The sequence below is a fragment of the Xenopus tropicalis genome, chromosome 2 (assembly GCF_000004195.4).
Source record: "Xenopus tropicalis strain Nigerian chromosome 2, UCB_Xtro_10.0, whole genome shotgun sequence".
Classification (NCBI taxonomy): Eukaryota; Metazoa; Chordata; class Amphibia; order Anura; family Pipidae; genus Xenopus; species Xenopus tropicalis.
Window position 1 is genome coordinate 94,546,066 of NC_030678.2, and position 17,563 is coordinate 94,563,628.

The 17,563-nt window shown below is 38.6% G+C and overlaps 1 protein-coding gene across 1 annotated transcript in view; it reads left to right on the plus strand.

Moving 5' to 3' along the window:
* The window catches only part of rasa4 (RAS p21 protein activator 4), a 77,526-nt gene that overhangs the window by 35,798 nt on the left and 24,165 nt on the right, over positions 1 to 17,563 (plus strand). Inside the window, exons 5-9 of the mRNA XM_018091597.2 lie at positions 199 to 260; positions 2,498 to 2,627; positions 4,767 to 4,848; positions 5,714 to 5,845; positions 9,988 to 10,079. Of these exons, the coding sequence (XP_017947086.1) occupies positions 199 to 260; positions 2,498 to 2,627; positions 4,767 to 4,848; positions 5,714 to 5,845; positions 9,988 to 10,079 (498 nt within the window). The remainder of the gene's footprint in view (positions 1 to 198; positions 261 to 2,497; positions 2,628 to 4,766; positions 4,849 to 5,713; positions 5,846 to 9,987; positions 10,080 to 17,563) is intronic.

Consider the following 17,563-nt stretch of genomic DNA (forward strand, 5'->3'; position numbering starts at 1 on the left):
GCAGTGAGCTATGAATACATAAGCTTTTTTTATTTGATAAATACACACACTTAATTATTTGATGTGCAAACACCTTGCTTGTTTGTTCACAAAAGATCTGGGGAAAATGTGACATTTACATAATGAATGGAAATAGAGCAGCCAATTATAATCTGAAATGGTAATGCATTTAACAGAAGCTGTTTGTTTGTTTTGTAGTCGTGACGATGTCATAGGAAAAGTCTGTTTAACACGTAATGTCCTGGCTGAACATCCTAAAGGTAACTTATTTCTTCAACTAAACTGGCACCTTGAAAGACAATATATCAAATTAATCAAAGTTATTTGTTAGTGAAATGAAAAATATATGTTATTATTATTATTATTATTATTATTATTATTATATTATTATTATTATTATTATTATTATTATTATTATTAATAATATAATAATAATAATAATAATAATAATAATAATAATAATAATAATAATAATAATAATTATTATTATTATTATTATTATTATTATTATTATTATTATTATTATTATTATTATCATCATATTTAAGCAATTTCCAGTGATCTCCAGTCAAAGTAGGTCTCCTCCAGTATTCCTTCTCTGTCTTAATAGTGTACATGTACACATGTAGCCATGACTGTAGCAAGCAAAACAGCAGTCTTGTCATGTTTCTTGCTTTCCTGTCTCAGCATGTGCACATAGGTCTACTTGTGGGCATCTGGCATGACTGGAGATCACTGGAGAGTCGGGTGTTACCAGCCTAAAATAGTAGCTAATGTTCAGGCCCCTATACTCTCTTGTTCTGCCCCTTATATGCCCCAATTCACATTTTAACTTACCTTCTCTATCCTGTATAGTGAGAATCCAACTCAACAACCCATCTGTTCTTGTCATTGGGCCCCTTTTACGTTGGACCGTTCCTTTACTTCACTGGCCATTTAACTTTAAAAAAAGGTAGCAACCATACTGAGGAGTAGAAATAGAGGCCACCGCAAAAGTATGACATACCTGTTATACTGTTGCCAGCTATCTTGTACATGGTTCCCAAACTGTGAGGCTGTTCCCTTAGGGATCCCAGACAATATGCTGGGCAGTACTAGGCTGAATGAGTGAGATTCTTGGAGACATACAAATTTTTAGATACTCATACTTGTTTCAACTCTTGAATCTGCTTCAAAACATCTCTTAACAAAACTGTGGTTTGTGGTTTATTATATAATAAAAATAGTTTGTTTTTTTAAATATAAACACACACAAGAGATATTCACTAGTTTTAAAATGACATTTAGTTTTTCACAGTGTTCTTTCCTCTGCTGCAATTTTCAGTTCTAAGAAGGTGGGTGTGGTCTACATCCCTAGGTGCTGACATATAACTCCTCCCATCCTCACTGATGGTCGCAGGGCCTATGGGAAGATGCTTGCCCTGCACTTGTTTATGTGACAGCAATAGGACTGCAATGTTTTTGTTTTGTGCAGCCCCTCTTCTGTACTATGACATATTGTAAACATTTTGCAGTTATAGTGAAAAAAACTCATGTTTAATTTTTTTGCCTCATTTCTATCTGTCTCTGTTTTAGAACCTGGGACTAGTGTGGGGAAAAGTGTGGAAGGATCTGATTTTTTTCCCTTTGCTTATTCCCATAATTTGCATATGTACATTAGATTTTGTGAAAGTGTACAACTAGATGCATACCTATTGGTAAAAAACATTTATTATAGTGATGTATTGGGCAATAATTACATATTCATCCCTGTTCTCTTAGTTTTCCATTGATCCCCACATCATTGGTAGGATCTATTCAGGGTGCGGGCCACAAAAAAACAGTCCCCCATATGTAACTAAAGGCACTATGTTTGCCCAGTAGTAATAACTCATAGCAACCAATAAGATGATTGCTTTTAAACAGGTGAATTATACCTGCTGATTGGTTGCTATGGGTTACTGCTCCTGGGCAAACAGTGTCTTTTATTACATAAGCCCCGTGTGTCATGTATGATGTCTTTCAGTGCACCTCAGTAAACACATTCAGTCATGTAACTAAGTCTATCTATTCTTTTTTTTCGATCTCTTAATAAAACAAATATTCTTTATTTCTTAACCTGCATTTAACTACTGTAAAATAAATATTCTAATTAAACCTAAACCAAAAGGCAGTTAAGTCTTTCAGTCTTAAAAGGTTCCACAGAAAATGTCATACTTATGATTATCATTCATTTTGCCAGCGTTTGCATGTTGCTAGCATAAGTAATTTCCCAGTAATGTGGCCCAGTAATGATTGTAGGTAATTATACATATATGAATGAATAATCAATGCTATTTCCAGAAAGGATTTTAGGAAGAAAAAGAAAAATTACTTCATATACATATTTACATGTTTTTACAGTAACATAAACAAAATATTATGATTAGATGAATTTTAGGCCAACACTGTTAGCTGAAAACTAAAAATACACATTACACTTGTGTCTTTATTACAATCAGTACCTGTTCCTTTTAAGGTTACAATGGATGGATGAATCTAACAGAAATTGATCCAGATGAAGAAGTACAAGGAGAAATTCACCTAAAAATTGAAATAATTAATACAAACTTGCCTCGTAAAGTACGCTGCACAGTTCTTGAAGCAAGGTAAGATGTAGCATATGAAAAATTAAACAAATACAATGGTTGCATTTTTAGTATTAAAAAAATGGAATAATAGAAAAGCAGTGTATTGAACTGGAGAGAAATTCCATTTTTATGCATCCTTTTTTTTCTGGTAATTAGTTTTTTGACATTCTATGCCAGTGATCCCCAACCTCGTGGATGTTGCTCCCAGTAGCCTCAAAACAGATTCTTATTTTTTAATTCTTGGCTTGAAGTTTTGGTTTAATGAAAATAAGTTTACTGACAAACAGAACCTTTTGCAGACTGCCAATCCACTTAGAGGCTGCCAAATAGCCATTTACAGCCCATATTTGCCACCCCCCCAGGAACTTTTTCATGCTTGTGTTGCTCCCTGACTCTTCTTACATTTGCATTTGAATGTGGCTCATGGGTAAAAAAGGTTGGGGATCTCTGTTCTACACAATGTTAAATTGAGCACAAGCACGGATTTTCAGTAAAATATGGAAATGTACTATCTGATCGTACTGGTGTCCCTTCTACCATTTGATCATTTTGATCAGCAAGTTGATCGGCAACAGCAAAACAAAGTACTAATTAGTGTCCCATTTTAGTTCCTATTATAGGTTACCAACCAAGCTAAAACTGAAAAGGGCCAACACTATTGCCAAGTGATCTGTCCCATCTGTGCTCAAATCTGTCACTCAGGCACTTTGGCCGTCTATGTATGTGACCAAATTCCATTAGTACCCATCCGATTGCATTAAATAACATGTAAACCCCACACACAAAAATTTAATCAGTGAACAGCCTTTTTGAAATCTTTCAGTACCTGCCACACTGGTTGTCCAGAGGTTAATAGTAAGGCTGCAACATCTCCTTAATCACTTAGATTTCCTTCTCCTCCTGTAACCCACTCAGCCCCCACGCTCGGGAATTTGCTTTGGCTGTTGGCTTGTGGGCATGCTCGATTGTTCTAAGCTCAGACTACTAAACACGACCCCCAGTCTAGCAGCCAGTAAAGATATGGCATTGCTGGTTCCCATAGAAATTCAGCTCTAGCTGTCTGCTTTAACAGAGTATGGAGGTATTGAGGCAGTGTGGTCCGGAGGAAGCAAAGGGCACTCTGCCCTGGTTGTAACATATTCATGGGGGGGGATGCTTCTCACTGTACTGCTAATTTTATATAAGCCCGCATAAAATATAAATCATCATATTTTAGTTTCCTGTGTGAAACTGACTTTATTGTGTGCTTTTTGGCACATGATATTTCCTCAGCTGCTGACCTAGAAAATCAAAACTGTTCATTTAATGTAGCTTGCTTAAACTATCTTTAAATAAAGGCTACAATTCATTAGGCTGACAAGTAGGTCACCTTATTCTTAATGCCAGAAGAAAACAATAGGCGCATGTCAGATTAGTCTTTTAAGTTTGTTTGATCCCCAAAAACATTAGCATTTTCCATTAATTGCTACAGCATTTAAATATTTTTTCCCCTCCAAAAATAATGTACTTCTTTAAAAGGGTTTCCTTTCATCCATGCATTCTATAAATAAATATTTATTTGCTCCAACAATAAAAAAACATAATTTATCTCAAATTAATTTTTCACCTTTACCTCATTACCTTGTTATTTATTGGCACCCAATTTCAGGGTAAGGGTAATGAAGATGCCTAACTTTAACTGTGTGCTTTTTTTCTAGGGTGCTGGCAGTGCACAATACTAGAATTTGGATATGAAGCATACATAGAAATCAAAAATACTATTTTGTTCATGCTAAAAATTGTGTTGACCTATAGAATGCAACTAAATAAAATTCACTGAACACGAGCGCAACACGAGCATCATAAAAGTTCATGGAGGTGCCAAATAAGGGCTACGATTGGCTATTAGGTAGCATCTATGTACAGCTTACAGGAGGCTTTATTTGGTAGTAAATCTTGTTTTTATTCAACCAAAACTTGCCACCAAGTCAGGAATTCAAAAATAACTACCTGCTTTGGGGGCACTGAGAGCAACATCCAAGGGGTTGGTGAGCAACATGTTGCCACTGGTTGGGGATCACTGCCTTAAGTTAACAGATACTAAACACAAGAAAATATCAGCTGTATTAATTGCTTAGCCTTTATATCAATCTTATTTTTCACTTTGTTCAATTTTAGGGACTTGGCCCGAAAGGACAGGAATGGAGCATCAGATCCATTTGTCAGAGTGCAATATAACTCTAAAGTGCAAGAAAGCTCGGTAAGTCATTTCCATAGCTCGCTGGATAACTGTATTAATGGTCACAATCACATACCTCCCAACATTTGAAAAATGAAAATATATATATATAAATATATATTACTTTGTAATATATATAAATGTAATATAAAAAAATGTACACGTTTTTAGTGATGGTTTTTGCAGCTTCCTTTTCTCTCCCTTGATCGCAATCCCCCTTGAAGTTCTGTGGCTACTGGCCGTCCTGCTCACGTTAAACCCTCACATATCTACATATTTGCATTGGAATTGCTGCCCCTCGGAGCAACAGGGAGTAGGATGGTCAGTGGCCACTGGACTTCAAGGGGGAACAAGATCAAGGGAGAGAAAAGAAAGCTGCAGAAATGATCGCTCCTATATCAGATCAGGTACCACATTTTAACAGATACAGGTATCGGACCCCTTATCCGGAAACCCGTTATCCAGAAAGCTCCGAATTACGGAAAGCCCGTCTCCCATAGACTCCATTTTAATAATAATAATTCAGAATTTTAAAACTGATTTCCTTTTTCTATGTAGAAATAAAACAGTACCTTGTAATTGATCCAAACTAAGATAGAAATAATCCTTATTGGATGCAAAACAATCCTATTGGGTTTCATTAATGTTTTATTGATTTTTTAGTAGACTTAAGGTGTGAAGATCCAAATTACGGAAAGATCCCTTATCCGGAATGCCCTTGGTCCCGAGCATTCTGGATAATGGGTCCTATACCTGTATATATTACAACATTTTATCATTTAATGCTAAGAATTTATATATGTATTTTTAAAAAATGACTTTACATCACCTTTAAGGCCAAGTATTCCTTCATTGTAAAATAACTGGACTGTTTTGTCACACAAAGGTTGTGAAAAAGTCTTGCTACCCTCGCTGGAATGAAGCTTTTGAGTTTGACCTAGAAGAAACTATTACTGAGAAATTAAGCATAGAGGTTTGGGACTGGGATCTTGTCAGCAGAAACGACTTTCTTGGAAAGGTAGGGACATATGTTTTATAAGTTTCTTCCTTCTTATTAACTCTGCAGTGCTGTACAATAGAAAGGTGTATACATGGAACATATAGATTACATACAAAAATACAACTGGTAGAGAAGGCCCTGCTTAATAGATTAAAACATGAAATTAACCCAATGAATAAAAATGAACCAAAGCATTTCTAATGTGACTATGAAAGTTACTGCACAGAATACAGGGTAACAAAACATAATTCTGGTAATAATATGTTTCTCATGTCATGTGTCAGTTTCAGCAGGCCTATAGCCTGCATGAGATGAGTACTTCCTCTTTAGCCTAGGAAATGTGGATAGCACATGATGCCGGGGAGCCTGTGGTAGGCCACTTTAGAGAGGTATCTGCTAGGAGTAGTTAGGTTAGATAGTTGTAGGGTTGTAGGGTTTTGTTGGAGCTCACTGTAGATGGTGAGAGTCAGTGGCGGGTTAAGTAGATGAGCAGCTGAGCCTCAAACGACGACAGAGAAAGGGACTAGTGTCTTAGCAATTACCTCGCCAATTAGGGACACAGTGGAAAAGGGACTAGGTGAGATAGGGCCTAGTGTGCCTTGAAGGCAAAGCTGACAGCTATGCTAAAAGTTTGTAAGAAGGTAGAGTGTCCTTAAAGAGAAGGAAGAAGCAGAGAAGTAGGCATCAGGCTGGGGCCCAGTGGCCTGGGAAACCTTACTGTCAATTAAGAAGTTTCACACCTTTCCCCCTTCCGAAAGCCAGGCAGGGGGATGGGTGATGAAGTCATGGGTTGGGGACAGTGATGTAGCTGAGCTAGGCGTTGACATTAAAGGGGGGGGGCTATGACGTTAATTTAAGGGAGTCCTGATGGTTTTTCCTAATTTGGAAAACCGGGCAGGCAGTTTTGACAAGACAACCTTTCCGAAAACCAGGCTGTCCAGGTCAAAACCGAATCGGTAGCAACCCTACAGTCAGTTACTGTGAGAAGTTTTAAGTTGGAACTATCTTGGTGATGGATAATAAACCTGTTATTGAGTTCAATGGTGGGGTGTGAGAACCTTCAGTTTATCCAAACCTAAAGTGAGTACTGCAAGTTCCCTAAGCTGTGTGTGTATGTTAGTATCCCAGAGAGGGCATGGAACACCACGTAACGTTCAGTATTTGTGTGCATGGTTCAAAAGTTCTTTGTTCCATAGATATTTAATTCCTACATTAAATATTTTCTTTTTTAACATTTCTCATAGCTTCTATTGTCTTAACTGTTATTTTAAACTCTATTTAACATCACGCATGATAAGATCAGTATGACAGTTATTTTTTAGATTAATTAAATTGTACCTTTTAGTTATCAAGAATCATCACAGTGTATCTTATACCTCTTTATGCATCAGTCTTGAACTTTGCTAAATCAGCTTTAACACTGCTTATCATTTAGATTTTCATATTTTAATATGTTAAAGCCTTCATGAATCATTTTCAAGTTCACCTAATAAATGGCTGGCTTGCAATAGACTTGTAAATTGCAGGGAAGAGATAAGCATCAGGTTCTAAAGAAACAGGAATGCAGATTTCTGCTTTACATGGCTGTGGCATGCTTTTATGAGCAGAAGAAACTGAAGAATTCTGAGCTACTGTATACTGACATGCCTGTGTACTCTGTACTTTTCTGCCTTAACTATCTGTTTCTTGTTATTTTTCTACTCCATGAAACTACCCCTTGACCTGACCTTGATGCCTGTCAGTGTCCCACTTTAATATTAAATGTCCTGAATTTATTCATCCAATCTTAAATATTTAGTACCGTCATCACTGTCCAAGAAAGGCGTTTGCTGGATTAGCTGAAGTATTATCTACCTTTTACATCTCTTACCAGGATATAAGTAAACAATAAAGCATTCATTTTAAGTGACATTTCCTCAGGTTACAGTTCTTAAATTGCTTCCCCCACAAGAGGTGTGGGCTAATAGAGCCTGCTCTCCAGTTGGGAGAAACAATAGCTTTTTTTTAAATAAAAAAAAACAGCCCCCACTGGCACTAGGCCGCCCTCACCGGGAGGGTGCTCCCGGGGCAGCAGCCATGTTACTTAGCTCCCCTCTAGCTCTTTATGTGCATCTGTGTGGGTTTATCATGGAAATCTAAGCAAAATGCATGCTTTAATAAGAGATTACTTCATCCTCATAATTCTGTTTATTATAAGAAAATATCTAAGCTACCATGTATTTTGTATACTACTATACAATGGAAGAAAACAGAGTTTAATGGTGGTAAGGTAGTTTGTGGCCAGCCAGCCTTTGAGAAACAGGCACATTAGGCAAGACATATACTTAAAACAGCATCAGTACCAATTTTGTACTGTGGAAAGTGGAAATGTACAATTAACCATCTTTTCCTTTCTGTATACGTTTATAAAATGAAAAATTCTCAATGAAAAACTATTGAAACATAAAACAGCATAATTAAGCATTCATAACCCTGGGAGGTGAGACTCAGGCCTGGACTGGCAATCATAGTGTTCTAGCAATAATATGCCATAGACAGTCACTATTTATTAAGCTGGTGGGTTTTTTTTGGGCCTCTGTGTACTTGAAATGCCAGGGCCTATTTTGAATTTAAGTCCAGACCTAGAAAGGCTGTAGAGACCGCCTCTTTTCTGTCTTTTGTTTTTATAGGTTTCCCAACACTACTCACCCCCTTGCTAGACACTAATACCAGGTTGTATTTACAATTGAAGTGCTCTCAACCAATAAATATTCAGCGGAGGACCACATTAAGTTAGGAAAAACAGTGTGCAGTAGTGTGCTTCTTTATATGCTACGACTCTCCATGGCACTTAAAATAAATTATGTGCAATGCACTGAATGTAATTGCAAATAGCTGAAAAAATGGTGACATTAAATTGTCACCTGAAATGATTTTCTCAGTACAATTATGTTATTTTATGCTGAAACTCCAGGGTGCATATCACACATGTTGATTTGCTATACTGCAGAAATGTGTACTATGTTTATCATCCTTGTCTTACTGGGGGATAGTAAGGAAAACTTCAAGGGGAGCTATTTATGATATTTTGCAGCAATTGAGCAAGTATATGTAACAATGACTGAAAAGCTTGATATCAAGTAACTGTTAATGATTCAGTTGACCAAATGCACTGAATATTTCCAAATGCTTCTGCATCATCTTGAACCGCCTCCCCTCAACCCAGCACAAGCCAACATAGGTTAGAACCCAGAGAGGTAGCCTGCCCATTTTTTCATAAAATGTGACAACCCTACATACAGAGGCCCTTGGGAGAAGGACCACAGAAAAGCTGTCCTGTTGAGTCCTTCATCAAAAGAAACAGAGGATTTCTTTTTTTCTTTTTTGTACACATGTTCTTTGGTATCAGGCTTCCTGCTCTGAGAAAAATCCCTCAGGGCACAGACAGGAGTCTGCTCAATTTGCTTCTCTCTCCTTCTCTCCTGCCCCCCTCCCATCAGAATTTGCTCCCCCTTCCATAAAAATTTGCTCCCCCTCCAAACTGTGCTGTGTAATCTTAGCTACCAGCAGATAGATTTGCAGCACAGAAGCTACTGAGATCAAGCTAAAATGGCAGCTGCTATCTTCAATAAACAGAGTGAGCTTCTATGGTTGTTTATCCAGGTATTGTAAAGCTTTCGGCATGAAAAAATATAGTTTCTAGCTTGCACTAATGTGGCTAATCTATTGGCATTGCCAAAATGCCTTCTTAATACCTATTATTCTTAAAGGTATACCTTGAAAAGAAAAAGGCCATATTTTCTGTAAAGGGTGACAGCTTTGGTGGGCAGCCCCTGAGTGGACTGAGAAACTGGAGTGGAGTGAGAAAAAAATATTCCCCTGAGAAACTGGAGTGGAGTGAGAAAAAAATATTCCCCTAGACACTATAGCAGAGCTGAGGAGGTGAGGAGTATCCCCCTTTTGATGCCCATGAGTAAACTGCCCTGCTCATGTGTCAACCAGTTTAAAACTGCCAGGACATTTAGTAACACTAGGGGGAAAATAAACATTAACCTGTTAATATTACTATTAGAAATAAAAAAAAATAAAGGTATACTTGCACTTTTGTGTACTAAGCAGTTTTGTGTTGTTGCTAACAGCATTGCCACAGATGCATGGCTGATAAAATATTTTTTTTGTAGGTGGTGATCAACTTAAATGGACTTCAAACTACCTTACAAGAAGAAGAATGGTTCAGACTGAGCCCTGGGAAGTGTAAAGCCAGTATAGATGAGTATGTAATTTTTGGGTGTTAATTTGTGGGTTTAAGCTACCATTTATTTGCTTTATCAAATATTGTAAACCAACTCTCTTGTGGAAAGACTGTGGGGGGCACGTCTCTATAACATCCCATAGCATTGCAGCTTGTTTCCCATTCAGATTAAACTTGTGTCATGGTTTATATCATGAAAACTATGTTGAAGTCCAGAAGGAAATCTGAAAATAAATGAGGACAAAAGTGTTTCTTCTCAAATTGAAAAAGCAAGGCACTTGCATTGAATGCATAATTGGGTGAAAGTAGTGATATTAAAAAAATTTGAAAATAAAAAGTAGACTATATATAAAGTAGGGTGCCCAGAGAAAGTGTATTAGGTGGAGAAGAGACTGGGGGAAAGAAGTATCAAGAGAGTGGAAGAGATAGAAATGGTATATTTAATAAGGCATTGGTACTGGAGATAAGTGAAAAGTTGGTGTTGGAAGAACTGTAGGATGATGTAGAGGAGTTTGAGAGGAAAGAAGTTGGAAAGAAAATGGAAGGCTTGACAAAGTCAACCAATAAGTAAAATCATATATGTGCTTCTAATAAAGTCTACATTATATATACATGTATTTATGACTATATAGCACTAAGATGTGCAGCAATGTAAATATTTACAATACAGAAAAGTACTAACACTGTAATAGATAAATATAATTACATGCAGTTTATATATGTATGCATGTATGTATATATATATATATATATATTGTGACAAAAAGGTTTGTCTGTTGGATGGCAGGTATATAGCACCCAGACTGAGGTACTGGTTCCTTTAAATCTCCAGGGCAGGAGAGGCTAGTGCCCTGCAGTATGGCTAGAGAATGCTGGAGCCAATTAGGAAACAGCTGAAGCATTTAAGGTGAGCCTGGGTGTGCAGCAGGGGGTCAGTTTCTGAGAGAGACTGTGAGGGGCAGGCTGGACTGATTACAAGCTCCCCTGATTCTAGGACTCCAGAAAAGGACTGCCGGGCATTGGCAGTGAGGATTTGGGTTATCCCATTGGTAGAAACTACAGTCTGGTGAGACTTTGTTTTCTTGAACTGTTTACTTGCAAACACCAAATTGTGACATGTTGTTTTGCTGTGGAAAATAAAGCACAGGCAGGAGCCTGATCATTTTGGTTGCAAACCAGAGTTGCGTGTCTCATCTGTGAAGCCCAGATTACCATCCGCTACCGGCTGCTACCAGCTAAATACCCACAATATATATGTATATATACAGTGGCTTGCAAAAGTATTCGGCCCCCTTGAACTTTTCCACATTTTGTCACATTACAGCCACAAACATGAATCAATTTTATTGGAATTCCACGTGAAAGACCAATACAAAGTGGTGTACACGTGAGAAGTGGAACGAAAATCATACATGATTCCAAACATTTTTTACAAATAAATAACTGCAAAGTGGGGTGTGCGTAATTATTCAGCCCCCTGAGTCAATACTTTGTAGAACCACCTTTTGCTGCATTTCCAGCTGCCAGGCTTTTAGGGTATGTCTCTACCAGCTTTGCACATCTAGAGACTGAAATCCTTGCCCATTCTTCTTTGCAAAACAGCTCCAGCTCAGTCAGATTAGATGGACAGCGATTGTCAACAGCAGTTTTCAGATCTTGCCACAGATTCTCGATTGGATTAAGATCTGGACTTTGAGTGCGCCATTCTAACACATGGATATGCTTTGTTTTAAACCATTCCATTGTTGCCCTGGCTTTATGTTTAGGGTTGTTGTCCTGCTGGAAGGTGAACCTCTGCCCCAGTCTCAAGTCTTTTGCAGACTCCAAGAGGTTTTCTTCCAAGATTGCCCTGTATTTGGCTCCATCCATCTTCCCATCAACTCTGACCAGCTTCCCTGTCCCTGCTGAGGGGAAGCACCCCCAGAGCATGATGCTGCCACCACCATATTTGACAGTGGGGAAGGTGTGTTCAGAGTGATGTGCAGTGTTAGTTTTCCGCCACACATAGCGTTTTGCATTTTGGCCAAAAAGTTCCATTTTGGTCTCATCTGACCAGAGCACCTTCTTCCACATGTTTGCTGTGTCCCCCACATGGCTTGTGGCAAACTGCAAACGGGACTTCTTATGGTTTTCTGTTAACAATGGCTTTCTTCTTGCCACTCTTCCATAAAGGCCAACTTTGTGCAGTGCACGACTAATAGTTGTCCTATGGACAGATTCCCCCACCTGAGCTGTAGATCTCTGCAGCTCGTCACTATGGGCCTCTTGGCTGCATTTCTGATCAACGCTCTCCTTGTTCGGCCTGTGAGTTTAGGTGGACGGCTTTGTCTTGGTAGGTTTACAGTTGTGCCATACTCCTTCCATTTCTGAATGATCGCTTGAACAGTGCTCCGTGGGATGTTCAAGGCTTTGGAAATCTTTTTGTAGCCTAAGCCTGCTTTAAATTTCTCAATAACTTTATCCCTGACCTGTCTGGTGTGTTCTTTAGACTTCATGGTGTTGTTGCTCCCAATATTCTCTTAGACAACCTCTGAGGCCATCACAGAGCAGCTGTATTTGTACTGACATTAGATTACACACAGGTGCACTCTATTTAGCCATTAGCACTCATCAGGCAATGTCTATGGGCAACTGACTGCACTCAAACCAAAGGGGGCTGAATAATTACGCACACCCCACTTTGCAGTTATTTATTTGTAAAAAATGTTTGGAATCATGTATGATTTTCGTTCCACTTCTCACGTGTACAACACTTTATATTGGTCTTTCACGTGGAATTCCAATAAAATTGATTCATGTTTGTGGCTGTAATGTGACAAAATGTGGAAAAGTTCAAGGGGGCTGAATACTGTTGCAAGCCACTGTATAGACCTTTGCAGCTCCAATCAGATTAACCTGCACCCTTAACTCGAAACAAGACCCACCAAAGACATGCAAGTGGTGTCATCATAAAACTGCCTGCGGTATTATCCCGACATAGGTGGAAAGCAGAAAGATAGGCAAAGAAGCCTAGTAGCTGTGACCCACAGACTTTGCTCACCTACAGCCTTACCCTGTTATCCCAGAGTACACAGGACTTAGGCTCCCTGTGCCTTTGCCTAAAGGGATACAGTGACTTTTCTGCAATGATGTCCAGCAAATTGAAATTAAAAATACTCTATATAAATGGAAAACGAAGTCAGAGGACAGGACAGATAGGCACGTGAACATGTTAGCTGTCATTATAAGGTGCATGGTCAAATCTTCAACATCACTGTGCATGGCAACAGCTGCCTGCCTCATTCAGTGACAACCACCTCTATTGTAGTGAAATCGCACAGCAGTGTGGGAAGAGAACAATGCCTCATGTTAACCCCAGCCTAAAAAGGAGGTGATGTTGAAAACTGTTTTAATATGCTGTAGGCCAGTGGCCCGTGGTTCCCAGATTTTGGGCTTGGTCCCTCTGGGAGTTCTGGAGAACTGCCAGGGGGGCTCAATTAAAAAGGCCAATTAGAGTATTCAAAAGGTCTATCTTGGAGGTGTGTTTTGGTCTGAAAACTATTTTTCTGTGTTCTCATGGGTGTCCCAGGGTTTAGTGCCACCCTGAGTCAGCCAACTCTCCTGATGGCTGCAGCGCCCCTGTGTGTTTTTATATTTATGAATAACCAATATCATGTTTAGAAACTAAGTGGGGGGAGGGGTGGGCCTCCAATGGGGGCGTGAACTAAAAAAATGTGACACTGTTGTAGCGTAACGTGCTGGCTATTTAATGTTATAAGCATTAAACTAGCACAGTTTATACAAAGAACAGCTCTGGTCTGTGTTGGAGAGAGCAAGAAATATTTGAAGATCTGATAGTAAATGTTGTGATTGTAGCAGGTTACGCTAAGCAGATGAATCAGAACATTCTTAGGTAAACATTAGAAACATTTATGTTTTGGTCACATACCACTGCTTGCATTGGCTCCCGTCTTGGAAAATTAGGAATAAAAATAGCATACTGAGTCATTTAAGACTCTGTTAAATGTTAAGCCAAGAACACATTGAGATCTTTTTAATACAAAGAGAAATGTCTGTTATGGAGACTTATTTACCCCTTCCAATTCTGCAAATGAAAAAATTGGTAGCACAGAAGGGTTAAACTACAGATGTTTTCATTTGTTTTGCATGAATTCCAGAAGCATGGATCTACAAATCAGTCATTATGGAGGCTTTCTGCCCATCTATTAAAACACTGAGCAAACCAGTATTTCATAAGCCATTTTGCTGGCTGCCAACTTGCAGGCAGATTTAATGATAAGAAAGTGAAGGAATCACAGGATTAGATTAAAGGGAGCCATTAGCACATTATTGATAGTAACATATTTTTATAAATCAGGGATGTTCAACTTAAAGCCCATTGACCAGATGTACCACCTCTTTGCAGGCAACATTATTTTAATATTATCTGGCCCTCAATCCAGGCAGCATTTTTGTTGTATCCATTAGTTTTTTGTTTATCTGTGCCTTACCAACCCTTAGTGTTATTACCTGCTCGTGACAGGCTTATAAATAAGCCTCTTATTTTTTTTTTTTGCTTGCTTCATTGAACAGGCTACACATTCTGTGCCAACGCAGCAGCTAGGTTTCATATATCTGCAGTTTCCTACACAGACTAGGCCAGCTAACTGTAGTACACTCTGTACTTATTAATCCACAAAAACTGTTAGAATGTAGAGCCCACAGGCATCAAGGATTGCATAACTTACTGCATACACAACTAACACATGTATTTTGAAGAATTTTCTTCTCAGCTGGTAATAGATTGCTTTATGCCTAGTTCTGTTGGAGCATATTGTACTTAAAGCAGTAGTTCACCTTTAAATTATTTATTTTATTATATACTTTTTCGTATGCCCGCGCAGCTTTTTTGTACACTTGCGAGACTTTTTCGTACGCTTGCTCAAAGAATTTGGAAAGGTTCTGCCGCTGTTTACAATCGTTGAACGAAAATTTTGTGACTTTCGGATCGCCAATACGATATTATTGGGACTAATGCGATTTTCGTAAGCATTTTCACGATATTTGCGATCTTCAGAAATTATCGTATCCAATCCGAATTTTTCCCATTCGGGATTTGAACTAGTGTTTTAATGAATCGGCCCCTTAGAATTTTGTGTCACTTTTGGGTGGGAATTCCACCCAAACACAACTTAAGCTTTTAAAAAGTAAACATAATTTTAAGCAACTTTGCAATATACATCCATTTAAAAATATGTAGCCTTTTCATGATTTTTAATGTAATAATATGGTTTGGAACAGTTACCTATGCCTGGCCCCCTGTTCTCCTGCTGATCTGACTGACTACTTTGATACTCAAAATATAATGCAACAGTCGACTGTCCTCAGCCTGCCTTCGGCCTGCATTGCAAAAATCCCACAATTCCCTGCACATGATGTCATATATGGAAAGGAACATTGCAGTGCAGTGCATTGTGGTTTTTTGTAGTTCCAGCATGCTGCCTGTAAGTTGTGGAGAAATTGTTACAGTTTGCAACATCAATGTTTTAGTCCCTTCTCCCCTGGCAAGATTTCAAATGATGATTTGTAATTGAATTTCAGCATATAAAATTGTATATACAGTGGAGGAAATAATTATTTGACCCCTCACTGATTTTGTAAGTTTGTCCAATGACAAAGAAATGAAAAGTCTCAGAACAGTATCATTTCAATGGTAGGTTTATTTTAACAGTGGCAGATAGCACATCAAAAGGAAAATCGAAAAAATAACTTTAAATAAAATATAGCAACTGATTTGCATTTTATTGAGTGAAATAAGTTTTTGAACCCTCTAACAAAAAAAGACTTAATACTTAGTGGAAAAACCCTTGTTTGCAAGCACAGAGGTCAAACGTTTCTTGTAATTGATGACCAAGTTTGCGCACATTTTAGGAGGAATGTTGGTCCACTCCTCTTTGCAGATCATCTCTAAATCCCTAAGGTTTCGAGGCTGTCTCTGTGCAACTCTGAGCTTGAGCTCCCTCCATAGGTTTTCTATTGGATTAAGGTCCGGAGACTGACTAGGCCACTCCATGACCTTAATGTGCTTCTTCTTGAGCCACTCCTTTGTTGCCTTTGCTGTATGTTTTGGGTCATTGTTGTGCTGGAACACCCATCCACGACCCATTTTCAGTTTCCTGGCAGAGGGAAGGAGGTTGTCGTTCAGGATTTCACGATACATGGCTCCGTCCATTTTCCCGTTAATGCGAATAAGTTGTCCTGTGCCCATAGCAGAAAAACACCCCCAAAGCAAAATGTTTCCACCCCCATGCTTGACGGTGGGGACGGTGTTTTGGGGGTCATAGGCAGCATTTTTCTTCCTCCAAACACAGCGAGTTGAGTTAATGCCAAAGAGCTCTATTTTGGTCTCATCAGACCACAGCACCTTCTCCCAGTCACTCACAGAATCATTCAGGTGTTCATTGGCAAACTTCAGACGGGCCTGCACATGTGCCTTCTTGAGCAGAGGGACCTTGCGAGCCCTGCAGGATTTTAATCCATTGCGGTGTAATGTGTTTCCAATGGTTTTCTTGGTGACTGTGGTCCCTGCTAATTTGAGGTCATTAACTAACTCCTCCCGTGTAGTTCTAGGATGCTTTTTCACCTTTCTCAGAATCATTGACACCCCACGAGGTGAGATCTTGCGTGGAGCCCCAGAACGAGGTCGATTGATGGTCATTTTGTGCTCCTTCCATTTTCGAACAATCGCACCAACAGTTGTCACCTTCTCTCCCAGCTTCTTGCTAATGGTTCTGTAGCCCATTCCAGCCATGTGCAGGTCTACAATTTTGTCTCTGACATCCTTGGACAGCTCTTTGGTCTTTCCCATGTTGGAGAGTTTGGAGTCTGCTTGCTTGATTGATTCTGTGGACAGGTGTCTTTTATACAGGTGACTAGTTAAGACAGGTGTCCTTAATGAGGTTGACTAATTGAGTAGAAGTGTCTAACCACTCTGTGGGAGCCAGAACTCTTAATGGTTGGTAGGGGTTCAAAAACTTATTTCACTCAATGAAATGCAAATCAGTTGCTATCTTTTATTTAAAGTTTTTTTTCGATTTTCCTTTTGATGTGCTATCTGCCACTGTTAAAATAAACCTACCATTGAAATGATACTGTTCTGAGACTTTTCATTTCTTTGTCATTGGACAAACTTACAAAATCAGTGAGGGGTCAAATAATTATTTCCTCCACTGTATTTAGACTTTTTAAATTAAGAGTTTATAGTGATTGACATATTAGGGGGTTCTGTGTTGTGTGGGGATCTTTAACATATTTTGGTTTGGAAGTTCTCCTTTCATTTTACTTTTGCAACTAAATGGACAAAGTTATGATTAATAATAGTTTGCAGTTTAACTGGGCAGTAGTTTCATGATTTTAGTTAATTTTAGATTATTATTTAGGATAGTGAGTATCTTACTTTTGAGGTTCAAGCTGTCATTTGTTAATCAAGCACAGGGTTATAAGCCTTTCTTCTAAGACTGCAAGTA